A 12632-nucleotide genomic window follows, 5' to 3' on the forward strand; every position below is an offset into this window, starting at 1 on the left:
TTATTGATTCTTACTTTTGTATACTATTCTTTTCTCAACCTCTTTTCAATCTTTTCATAGCCTTGAAGTCTAGGGATGAGCATGTGACCCGAATATGATAGATTCTGATTTGATCCATTTCGATCGAGTCAGATTTTTTTAAAAAATATTTGAGTTTGGATTTAGAGTGAAAAATATTCGACCCGACCCGACCCAAAAAAATAATAATTTTACTTTATATATTTATGAATAATTACAATAATACCCCTATTATTATAAAATCATTCAAAGCCCTTCATCTAAAACCCTTAAACCAATGAGCTAGATTAAAAACTAAAAATGATAAAATTAAGAAAGATGTGTCATGTAAATCGCATCTTGATCATTTTTCATGACCAATTATTATATTATGTAGTGAGAAAATACGTTATATAAAATTCATTTAAAAAATTATTTTTTAGCAAGACGTGACTTCATTTTACGTGACACAAAAATATTATTTTCTATAAAATAAATTTTAAAGAATGAGATATTAAATAATAAAGCCGAAGGAACACTTTGGATTCATAAACTCCAAAATCATTTAGTCTTAGGAATCTAAAGAAATGAACAGTAGAGCGTGGTCAAAATTAGCTGCACCGAGTTATTTTTTAATTACTCAGTGAGCTTATATTTTAATTTTCTGGGTGTTTTTGTCAGATAGAGGTGGCAAGTGGAGATAGCCGTCCTTCTAAGATTTTAAAATTTTTAATTTTTTTAATTTATAATCTGTTTCCGTTCTTTTAAAATTTTATAAATTCGTTTTTTATTAAATTTTTATAAATTCATCTTCAAACGTAAAATTATTACATCGGTCCCTAAAATAACCCGAATAGGAAAGAAAAGAAGGGTAGTTGTGGTTGTACAGTGTTCCAAGTCATTGATACAAAATGCTTCACAATATGCCGCCTACCCCTGGTGAGGGAAAACCCCATGATTCCACGTTTAGTTAGCTGTGTAATTTCTCCAATAATATATTTTGTTCAGTCAGCCACGTTTCTCCTAAAGTGAATCTAGAAACATTGGAAAATTGCACCACTTATTTGGTTGGATCGATCGATTCCATGAAAGTAGACTATTCAGGTCCAAAATCAACTGTAAACTTCAAAGACGATTAACAATCATACAAGTCATTCAAATTTTATCGATAATATGCCACATACTATGTGATGACATGACATATGTCATGTATATAAAGTGATAACATATGTTACATCATCATTTTAGATACATAGTATTATGGGTTAAAATATTAGTCGAGTTATCAATGATACATATATTCTCTTATCTTATGTGAGTTTGAATCGAAACATTCGTCTTGAATGTAATATCTATTTACTTAATAAAAAAACATGTCACGCTAATTATTCAACCAAGCGTTAAAAGATTTTTTTTATCATGCCTAACTAATACTTAATCCTCTTTTAAAGACTTATTTTATTGGAAAAAATGAAAATGGAAGGAATCATTGTGCATAAGAAACTCCTTAGATTTCAATTTTCAAACATCTTTTCTCCTTCTTTCTAGGCTTTATTTTTCTTCTTTTAGTTACTTATACATCATGTAATTGCTAATGGATTTATATTAACTTTCCTGTCAAACTTGCATGTGTGCAAGGACTAAACTGCTCTTTTAAGGTTCAAATACGAGGCTATACAGCTGCAGTGAGGACCCACTTTGTACTTAATTTAAACCATCATTAACCCTCTGATTTGGTCCCTTTTTTCTCTCTCTCTGATTGAATGATGCTGTGATAAAAGAAAATCAAATACTTTGAATGATCCAATGTCAAGGCTTTCACTGTTGGTGCCTTATATGATGTACAGTTGAAGGGTCCATCAGGGGCACTGTTCTTCTAGCTTTGTTAATCGCCACCTCTGCAACCCTATGATTTATAGGCTTATTGTACAATTTGATGCCCCAATGAACATATCACATGGTATATGCTTCTTTTTTTCTCTCCTTGTTTTCTAGTTCGAACATTGTTTTAGACCCTTTGGAAAAAGCCTATAAATTTCAGCTTTCCACTTTCGAAATTCCCATAATAACAGTAGCTTTGAGCCTTTAGGGGAAAACCCCAGAAATCAAAGACGAACTACAAGAGCAGCTATGGCTAATATCAACGAGAACAACATGTCCAGTCCTATGGAAGAGGACAGTGAACTTAGAAGAGGCCCATGGACCCTTGAAGAGGACACTCTACTAACCCATTACATTGCTCGTCATGGTGAAGGTCGTTGGAACATGTTGGCCAAATGTGCAGGTAACTAAACTAACATCCCTCGATTCATCTGTATTTTCTATTGATAATATGTTTTCGTCTTAAAATTTTATCCTAATATAAAATCACGTTCGTCAGGTCTCAAGAGAACTGGAAAAAGTTGCAGATTAAGGTGGCTGAATTATCTAAAACCAGACATTAAGCGGGGAAACCTGACACCCCAAGAGCAGCTCTTGATTCTTGAACTTCATTCCAAGTGGGGGAACAGGTATGTTTTGTCTTTTCATCTGTTGATTTTAGTACATTTCTGTGTTTATTAATGGTCGGATAATTGTTGCAGGTGGTCGAAAATTGCGCAACATCTGCCGGGAAGAACCGACAACGAGATCAAGAACTACTGGAGAACAAGGGTGCAAAAACAGGCACGACAGCTCAACATCGAGTCCAACAGCAATAGATTCCTCGACGCGGTTCGGTGTTTTTGGATGCCGAGATTGCTTCAAAAGGTCGAGCAGACATCATCATCGTCGACCCAAACCTCGGTTCCCTGTCAATTATCCGATCACATGGTCCCTTCATTGCCGACATTCCCCCCACTTCCAAACCAAACCACAGACAATTCGGTCATCACCACCGAACAAACCATTTATCCGCCGGGTTTCACGTACTTCTCCGACCAAACCGAAATCCCCCAACACCAAACAACTCCAAATGTCTACAACTACAACAACCAGACACTTGAGCAAAGCTATTACAACATCGAAAACAGCAGTGGCCCTGCTGGTTATGACATGGAGGGCTTGAGCTTTGCATCCACGTCAACCATGGACTCCATCGAAGCCAATTGGATGAGCAATGAGATGACAGATAATTTATGGAACTTGGATGACATATGGCAGTTTAGGGAGTTGGGAGAGATGGGAAACTAGTAAGGGCTATATGCCCTATTGGAATGAATACTTTGAATGACAATTAAAGGCATTATAGTTAAATAGTGTGCCATATGACCCCCCCAATGCCATCATTTAAGGCGATTAAAGTGGTCATGTTCAAATGGAGAGTTATCTATGTGGTGTATTATTATAAGCACTGTATATTGATTAAGATTACCATCTTTTCTTATTTGGTTGTTGTCATTAATATATGGTATTTTTCTACTTGGAAATCTAATGGATTCCCCCTTGACTTCAAGGGTAACTGAAAGGTAGGAGGAGAGGATATTTCCATGGTGTCTAATTAATTGAAAGAAATTATGGAGAGAAATGACAAGCTATAAGATCACAAATGGAGTCACATCACATCCATTTTTTGGTGAGAATTGTATGCTGAGTTTGGACTTGGGAAAACTACAATGGGATGGGGTTTTAGACTTTTGAATGTGAACAGGTGCTTGACAATTATAAGGAGGGATTGGCACGAACCCATATGTTTTGATTCGATTGGATTAGATTTTTTTTAAAATTTAGGGTTGGATCGGGTTGTTTTTATCCTAAAAATATGTTTGTGTCAAGTTCGAGTTTAGGATAAAAATACTTGATATAATCTGACTCGAAAATAATATAAATTTACCTTATATATTTAAGGATAATTATAATAATAACCCTTTATATATTATTTTTTTCAATTAGATCCATATTTTATCTCTAAAAATCGGATTGGTTTTGGGTCGAGTGAAGTCACCTCTAAACTCCAGTTGGATCGAATTTTGGGTGAATGATATATATTTTCGGATCAAGTCGGATTAACCGAAAACCCAACCTGACATGACCCATGCCCTTCCTAATAAGAAGGGATAAATTTGGGAACATCGTTTCTTTGAAAAATTTAAATTTTTATATATTTTAAATATTTTTAAATTTTATAAGTTCATATCTTCTAAGATATTATAAGCTTGTCCATACAATAAAATTTTGTGTTTGTCTCCCATTATAAGATTCCAGCTGCAAACTCATTAAGTATCTTCAACGATAAAAGAGAATGTTATTCTCCAAGACTCAAATTCTGTTATTCTCCAAGACTCAAATTCAAATAATTATATCTATAAGGTATATATACATTATAAAAAAATAAAATACGTTTATGTCATTAGAATTTATGAAGGCTTAGAACTAGGGTAGCGGAGTAGTGTAGCCTTAGTTTAGGTTTTAACCTATTTGACTTTATTCCTTCTCGTACCTTGCTATCACTGACTACTGTGTATCATTCTCTTCATATTTCCTCTTTTTAAATTTAGTCGGGACTTTCGTTTCTGTCTATATGCAGAGATTTTTACGCAGAGATTTATTTGAAGTGATTACTTCCCATTACAGACGCGCAGATGAAGACTGTATATGAAGACTGTTCAACTATGTATTTATTTATTTATACATGCATTGTATTTTATCTTTATTTTTAATTTTCTGACTGCCGGAGGTCTTTCACGAAAACTGCTCTCAACCTGGCGTTGGGGGCAACCTACTACCCTACCTCCCCTTATCCTATTGAATATGAGAATAGAGTTTTGTTGTTGTTGTATAAAAAAAATAAAATACAAATACTCTAAACTATTCCAAAAAATAATAATAAAATCCACCAACTCTCGTAGCCTTTTATTTGTGTACCATAGAGGGTAAGTAACACTATTTCCCAATAACCATGGAGGGACTCGGTATATGGAAAATGGAGGACAAACTAGTAACCTACTAAAGTGAAGAGATGATTGGATTCTATTAAAAAAAATAATGGATATTATTAGAAATTTCTTAGAAAAGGAAAATTAAGAGAGAATAAAAAAGGGCAATGAAAAAATTTTCTTACCCATATCTTAAAACAGTAATTTAACTTTTAAGATGCTTATCGTTTGCTCATTCAAAATGAAAACAATAATTTAAAATAATTATTGCATTTAAAATAAGTAAACGATAACAACATATTTTGATTCATAAAATAATAATTTATGATATCGTGTCTAATCGTATCACAATCTAAAAATTTTAATTTTAAAGATAATTTTATATTTCGTGAACTAAATAGATTTTTAAAATCATTGACGGTAATATTTTACTACCAAATATGATGACATGACACATCTTCCACAACGATCAACGTCTCAAAAAGAAAAGAATAAGGAGTGGGAGAGAAAGGTTGAGCCTTGGTTGTAGGCAATAGGCAGAGGATAAAGGATGATAAAAGGAAAAGCAGTAGGGGTATAAAGTAACTTGTCAATATATATATATAGCTTAGCTTTTTCATGTTTCAAAATTACTGAATTGACTCTTAAAATGGGTGGAAGAAAATAATGGATATTTTAAGATTTTTATGTATATTATTCATAAATAAAATTGGAAATTTAAATAATAAAAGCATGATTTTATATTCCATTTTATGAGACTTTTAAAAGAATATATGATATTAGAAATTAATTTCCAAAGTAGGTTCATTTTTTGAGAAAATTTTGGTGCTTAAATTGGTGCATGAAATGTGTCTGAATTTGGAAGGTGTTTATATGTTAGAATCAATTTAATGGTTAGTGAATATGCAACCCTTTGATATACGTGTTGGAAAAATGTGATAAATTAGGAATTTTGAGGCATATTTTCGAAGTGTAAAGATGAAGAATTGAATAATGAATTTACTGATTCATATTTTACTCTGTGAGATCTTTACAACGGTATCTCATATGCTCAAAACGATTTAGTGATGAATGAGAAATTGATGCTCAAGGCAAGTACTTGTGAATTGTGAAAGGAAATATTTATATATAAAAATCCACTTGTTAATCATTGAATGACTTGGGTTGAAATTGTGCATTGTGGGCAAACTCAAGGGTGCAATTCTAAGCTTGTCAAACTCATTAGGATTGGAGGTGCATCCGCACGACGTGGGTGATGCAAATGTTGGGGCCCTTCAGGGGTCATTTTCCTTTAATCAAAATATTAATATGGTATGACTTTCGGTTAATGAATATATTATAATTAAAGCGGTATTAATTGATTCCTTCTGAATCTTTTCTTTTTATCTATATAAAGTTCGTGATCTCGCAAATTGTGCTACTGTTCGTTGATCATATGGTTGTTGTATCATGGGAGACAAACGCTGAAGACATCTCAAGCACCAAGGAGTGGCCGAAAATCTATCTTAAGGAAACTGAGTAATTGCAAACCTAAACTCGTACCAGTTTATTATCCGGGTTATGAATTTTAAATTGTATCTCTTCTCCTTTTCTAATAAAATTATATTTAAAAGTGATTTTTCACAGGAAAAGAATTGGAAACAATAAAGTTCCAAAAATAAACCCATTAATTAGTTTCTTAACACAGATTACATCTTACATCGTACATCATCTACTGAATTACATAGACGCATTTCGGATCCTTTGTTGGTAACCTATTAACAACACTTAGCCAAGTAATGATGCCATGTGGTCGAACCGAGCCAACTAGCTGAGCTCAAGATGGATCTGAAACTCACATTTAAGTCCAGCAAAATTAAACTATTCGAATTCAGTCCCATTAACTTATTTCATAAACTTAAGATAGAGCTTGTTTCATACACAACTCTCAATCAAATAAAACAGGATGGGTCATTTAGGCCTCCTTTTTCATCCAAAGATACGGTTCAGAGTTGCAGCCAATCGAACTCCTCCCTGTGCTAACCTCCGATTAACGACCGGTAACCGTGATAAAAAATAATCATCTACATTACCAAAAACTATATTTTAGTTTTGTCTCAACATAACGGACAAATGGTAAAAATTTTCGACGAAATTTTTCTAGATTCGTCACTGTAAAATCAACTTCAAGTTCTACCTTCAAGTACAGATTCTTGATGGACACCTTTATATGCCCAATCACATGCTGCTTTGATACCTTCAGATGCATATCTACCAACATATATATATATATATATATATATATATATATTAGTACATATTTCATATATGATACCAAAGTGCCAAACCATTGCTAATAAGGCTCAAGAAACATACATGTCAGGGCATGCTGTCTTGTTAAAATTACAGGTCTCCCATCTTTTGACTTGATCTGCCCATTCACTCTGTTTCACAGTCATCAAATAAATAAAAATAATATACACGGGTTATATTTTTTTTTAGTTTTACATCTTTTTAAGATCGATTTACGTATAAAAACAGACAACTGAGATTATCTGCTCGTTACCGTAATGTTTTGTTGGATTGCATCAACCATGGAATCTAGGCTTGTATTGAAAAACCTCTCTTCGGCTGTCTCAATTATATTGGTATCCCAGACCTGTATTGTTGATCTTTGGCGTTAATGTACATATTAAAAACCCTATGAACAAGTTAAAGTTTAGGGTTTACATGGTGAAGAACTGCCTTTCTTGTATACCAGTGGACATAAATGGTGTTGCCTCCCTTGTCTGATGCAAACCCCACGTGCAAAGGCTGCGATAACGGAACGTCGATGTTATTTATTACGGCGAAACTCGAAATTTTCGATGGATTTGAGATTCGGGGACGTTATTACCTGATGGATGTCTCCCATGAAATGAGAGAGGAAAAGAAGCGATTCCGTGAGGTTATCTGATAATAACGTTATCGATTTATCACAAAAAAAACGTAGAATTTAGTCTATAAGAAGAAAATAAGGAACTTTTTATTTGTAGGTATTGTGAAGAGTATACATTGAGATTCGTTTGAGGCAGAGTTGTAGGTAAGAAGCTGAGAAGTGTAGTTGTTAATTGCACCAGCAACACACCTCCCGGCTGCTCCATCTTCATCTTTGCAGTCCCCTGGAGATCGAAATTAATACGTTTATGGGGACGGAGTCGGGATTAAACTTCTCGATCAAGTAACAAGGAGTACTAAACTTACTTGTATACTGGTAACTGCAGCTCTCAGGTGTATCAATGAAATGAAGAGGTGACGACCACGGGTAACGGAACTTGACTTGATCCGCCCACGAACACGAGTTCCCGAGATCGTCTTCCGCCCATTTCGGCAGCAATTCCTTCACGGCATCCACTGCTGCGCCGCTCAGCCGGGACTACCGGAGAAACAAACAACTTCCAGTCATCAACAGCAAACAAAATAATTAAAAAGAGCATTCATAAATGGCGTCGAAATCGAAACCTGAGCAATTTTACAAATTATGGAATGGCCATCGGTTCCCCAGCCGTGGATCGGAGGAAGATTAACAAGCATAATAAACAAGAACAAAGCTAACACCATCTGCATTTTACCGCCCGCCATTCCCAGTCACTCACTCCAGTCTGTGGATGGTTTGCTGCGTTTATAACTAGCTACAGGTGGCCCTGTATACGGTAGTGGTGGATCCTGAAACCCGAATTTTTCTCGGATAATTATTTATTTGTGTTCACCCTGAAATTTTATCGACTTAAAAATTATATATAAAAGGAAGGAATTGGGTTAGTGTGAAACGTATGAAAATATGATCCAACTTTTACATATCCAACTGTTTTTTATGCTTTGCATTCATTTGTGACACTGACAAATTAGTTGTCAAATTTGGAATTATACCAAAAATATGTTCACACATGTTCATATTGATACCCTTGTTCCCCCCAAATAGGTTTAAATACGTTAGACGTTCTAATACAATTTCACAATTTAAAATTCAGTCTCTATACTTTAACTTTATGATATTAAGCCCTTATACTATTTTTGATTTGAAAATATTGCCATATTGGTGTCTTCCCTTATATCTGTTGAATTTTATTTGGAAAATATTTGATCAATTTAATTCTTAATATTTAAAACAAACTAAATCCTTGAGAACGATATAACTTTCTATTCACTTATGTTTATAGTTTTTCATGGGTCAAATTAATAAAAACAATAACATAGAGGATTAAAAAAATATTTTATCTTTTTTTTATAGTTATTAAATCAATATTTAATAGTAAAATTGAACATAAATTAGTTCAATAATTTCTTATTAAATAGTATGAAGTGATTATTAGAAGGGATAGAGCTACAATTAAATATTGACAGATGCCGAAATATTAGAATATTTAAAAAAAATATAAAAAGACTTATTAGGTATTTAAATTTGAAATTTAGCATGAACCAAGCGACCTTAGTGATTAAGGGATTGTTATAATCCTTGAGGTCTTAAATTCAAGCACATATGTAGGGGTATGAGCGTTTATTGTCAGATAATTAAAAGTCTTTGTACATATATTACCTTATATTCACCTTAAATTAAAAAAAAAAAAAACTCAAAACTCAAAATTCAAAAGACAAATTTAATTTGTCTAATATTTAAACTTACAATGACTTAAATAGTAATTAGACCAAAAAATTGAGAACACAAACTTATCATTCTTTAGTCCGACACCTATACGATTAAATATTTAATAAATTTTTAAATTTTTAAATTTAAATATTTATTTTTTAAAATTTAAATATTTATTTTTACATGAACCAAAATACTATTAAATCAAAATTATATCGAATATATAAATTTTAACAGGGTCGGGCCCCTTGACCCCTAAGAGAGCTTCGTCCATGATTATTAGGTAGTATGTACTCAGAATCTTTTTTAGTTATCGATAACATAAATACCTTACAGACGTAACTGCTCAAACTCGAGACGTCTATAGAGTACAACATTCACTTCTATTTCTAAAACTATTTGACGAGTTTAGATCAATCTTTTAAATTTTAAAATAATACAACGACTTTGACACGTGTTTAAATAGTTTTAAATTTGATATTAAAAATTAATTAAATTAATAATATGATTATTTTTGTCGTTGGTGCATGAATTTGACCGCCCAAGGAACGTGGTTGGGAGGCAAAGGAACATGAAAAGGAAGGGGAAAATAATTTAATATATTTAATTACAGTTTAAACAAAGGATAATATAATTTATGATCTTTTTCATAATTGGCTTTTGAGAGGAAGTATCAGGTGCGACAGTTTAATATACAGTTAAAGAAAAAAATTACTGTAAATATTATTATTTTCTTAATATTTTCGATAAAGTTTTATTTAAAACATTATTTGTTCTATCGGAATATTAATATTGGACGCTATCTAAACATTATTTTTTTCTACCGAAAATGTTAATATTGGATGCTACCTAAAACATTATTTTTTTATTGGATATTAGCTAGCGAAATTAACATTTATGGTAAAAATAATATTTTAGGAAGCGCATTACCGAAAATATTAAAAAACTAATAACATTTCTAGTAGTGTATTTCTTTAGCCGTATATTAGACTGCCGCACAACAGAACTATCGGGATTTTGCAGGACAATGGAGAACGTAAATTTGGATTTTATGGAACGAAAAGATTCGATGATTAAAGCACCTCAAGGGGCACATGCTTGTAAATATTATAAATGATATTGGTATACTCTAATTTATTCACTCTGAAATTAGGTTATTATAAATTAATTATTATTAAGATTTCATGTTTTAATATCTTTGTATTTTAAAAGAGGAAATATTAAAATTTATTGAGCGATTTTAATGATTAAGGGCAGTGTTGATTTCCATAGAGATTTTATATTTAAACATTTATGTTTGAAAGGTGTATATGCATTGTTTTTTTAATAGAAACAACTAATTTTATTCAAAATATGAAATATCTTAAGTTACAAAGAAGATTTACAATCATAATCGTAAATTAAGCATATAATTAGCAAAAGTTTCGATAATTATTGAAACAAAACTAGTAACTTAAGATCACATAAGGATCATACAAGGAAATATTAAAAATCTAATTAATAAACACGAACAAAGATAGATACAAACAAAATTAATAGCATTGGCAAACGAACAACAAAAGGAAATTAAACTATTGGAGGACCACCGACAAACCGTAAATCAGCCTCGAGCGACGTGAAAAGCTATCTACGAATGCAAATCGAGTATCCAAATCTAATCCAATGGTCCAAAGCAGGAAAGACCAACAAGATATCAGATAAACATCATCTAGATCACTCGTGACGAAATCAACCCTTAGAAACAGATAAATGAAAAAACAGTCAAACAACCGGAAAACATGTCAAAAGACACAAGAAAACATGTCATAAAGACAAATAAAAACGTGTTATACATAAGAAAAAGAGACGAGCGTCACACCAATGAGAAAAAAAAAACTATTTTTTTTTGTATATGCTTTGTTAATAATAAAGAAATATTGTAAATATATTTTATCTTGTAAGATAAAATAATGATTATTTTACATTTATAAAACGTATAAATGTGATGAATTATTATTAACATCATGATTATTTTACATTTATTTGAAATGAGATAAATTCAAGTTATTAGGTGACGAGTCCTTTTAAAGAATTTTTTTAAAAAAATAATAAAAGTAATTTAAATTTTAAATCTTAAAAAAAATATTAAATGAACTCGTCGCCTTCAAATTAAAAAAAAGTAGCTGTTTTGTAGCTATTGGTAAAAAAAAAATAACCGTTTTGTAGTCGTTGGTCAACGACAAAAATAACAGTTGGACAACGATCATCATGAAACTCGTTACTTTGAAAAAATAAATACAAAGTAAATTAATAGTTGTATTAAAAAAATTACAAAGAAAATTTATTTATATTTTCTAAGTTTTCGACTATGCCGAAGAGCGGTCGAATGATAAGATCACAAATATATTCATTTAATATTTACAAATATATTCTTTTTATACGTTGATTAACATATTTGTTTGTTTATTTTGCCACTTGTATTTGTAAGCCAAAAAATAATAAAGTTATGTCATTAATCCTTAAGTTTTTAGGCTTCACAATTTGATGTTGAATTTAATCTATTTTTTTCCAATATTCAAAATATAAGAAAATAAAAAAAGGAACGAGTATATAAATAAACCAATAAATAAATTTTAAATAAATGAATTTATAAATATAAATGAAATGAACGTTCAGTATCTTTATTTATATTCATTAATTTATTAAAAAAATAAAAAATTATTCAAATTTATTTATTTAATCTAATAAATATAAACAATTCACATATAATTAATTGTTTTGTTCATTATGTATACAGTCCGTAGCATGTCGGTTTGGTATTTGGTTAGTAGAAAATTGTTGGCTCTTCTGATATTTCTTTAAAGAATCTGTAACCCTTTGATATTTGTCGGCGGCAGCCAGACACCGCCTTCGTTATATTAAAAAACTAAATATTTAATTAAAAAAATACACTATTCTTTTTTTTTATTTTATTTATTATTGTAGACACTTATTTTCGTCTATTTATTTATTTATCTTCATATATATCTATATTATATAATTTGTAAATGGTTTTTATAAAATATATTTGAAAACATTTATATATTATATAGTTTTTTAAAACGTTTGTGAAAATAAATATAATATATAGCTTTTAAAACATTTTTCAAAACATGTATATTATATAGTTTAAAAACATTTTGAAAAATATATAGTTT

General features: G+C 31.1%; 2 protein-coding genes across 2 annotated transcripts; one reads left to right on the top strand and one right to left on the bottom strand.

Moving 5' to 3' along the window:
- The first annotated feature begins 2034 nt into the window (after positions 1–2034).
- LOC120209222 (transcription factor MYB62-like) lies at positions 2035–3225 on the top strand. The gene is made up of 3 exons (XM_039208281.1): positions 2035–2281; positions 2378–2507; positions 2580–3225. The coding sequence occupies exons 1-3, from the start codon at positions 2128–2130 to the stop codon at positions 3166–3168; spliced, it is 873 nt and encodes a 290-aa protein (XP_039064212.1). The 5' UTR covers positions 2035–2127; the 3' UTR covers positions 3169–3225.
- Positions 3226–6681: 3456 nt separating this feature from the next.
- Positions 6682–8476, bottom strand: LOC120209224 (endonuclease 2-like). The gene is made up of 9 exons (XM_039208283.1): positions 8331–8476; positions 8073–8244; positions 7883–7990; positions 7726–7781; positions 7560–7643; positions 7396–7488; positions 7206–7273; positions 7027–7100; positions 6682–6913 (listed from the first exon to the last, which is right to left on the bottom strand). The coding sequence occupies exons 1-9, from the start codon at positions 8448–8450 to the stop codon at positions 6819–6821; spliced, it is 870 nt and encodes a 289-aa protein (XP_039064214.1). The 5' UTR covers positions 8451–8476; the 3' UTR covers positions 6682–6818.
- Positions 8477–12632: the final 4156 nt, after the last annotated feature.

The sequence above is a fragment of the Hibiscus syriacus genome, unplaced genomic scaffold, assembly GCF_006381635.1.
Source record: "Hibiscus syriacus cultivar Baekdansim isolate YM2019G1 unplaced genomic scaffold, ASM638163v2 tig00018474_pilon, whole genome shotgun sequence".
Lineage (NCBI taxonomy): Eukaryota > Viridiplantae > Streptophyta > Magnoliopsida > Malvales > Malvaceae > Hibiscus > Hibiscus syriacus.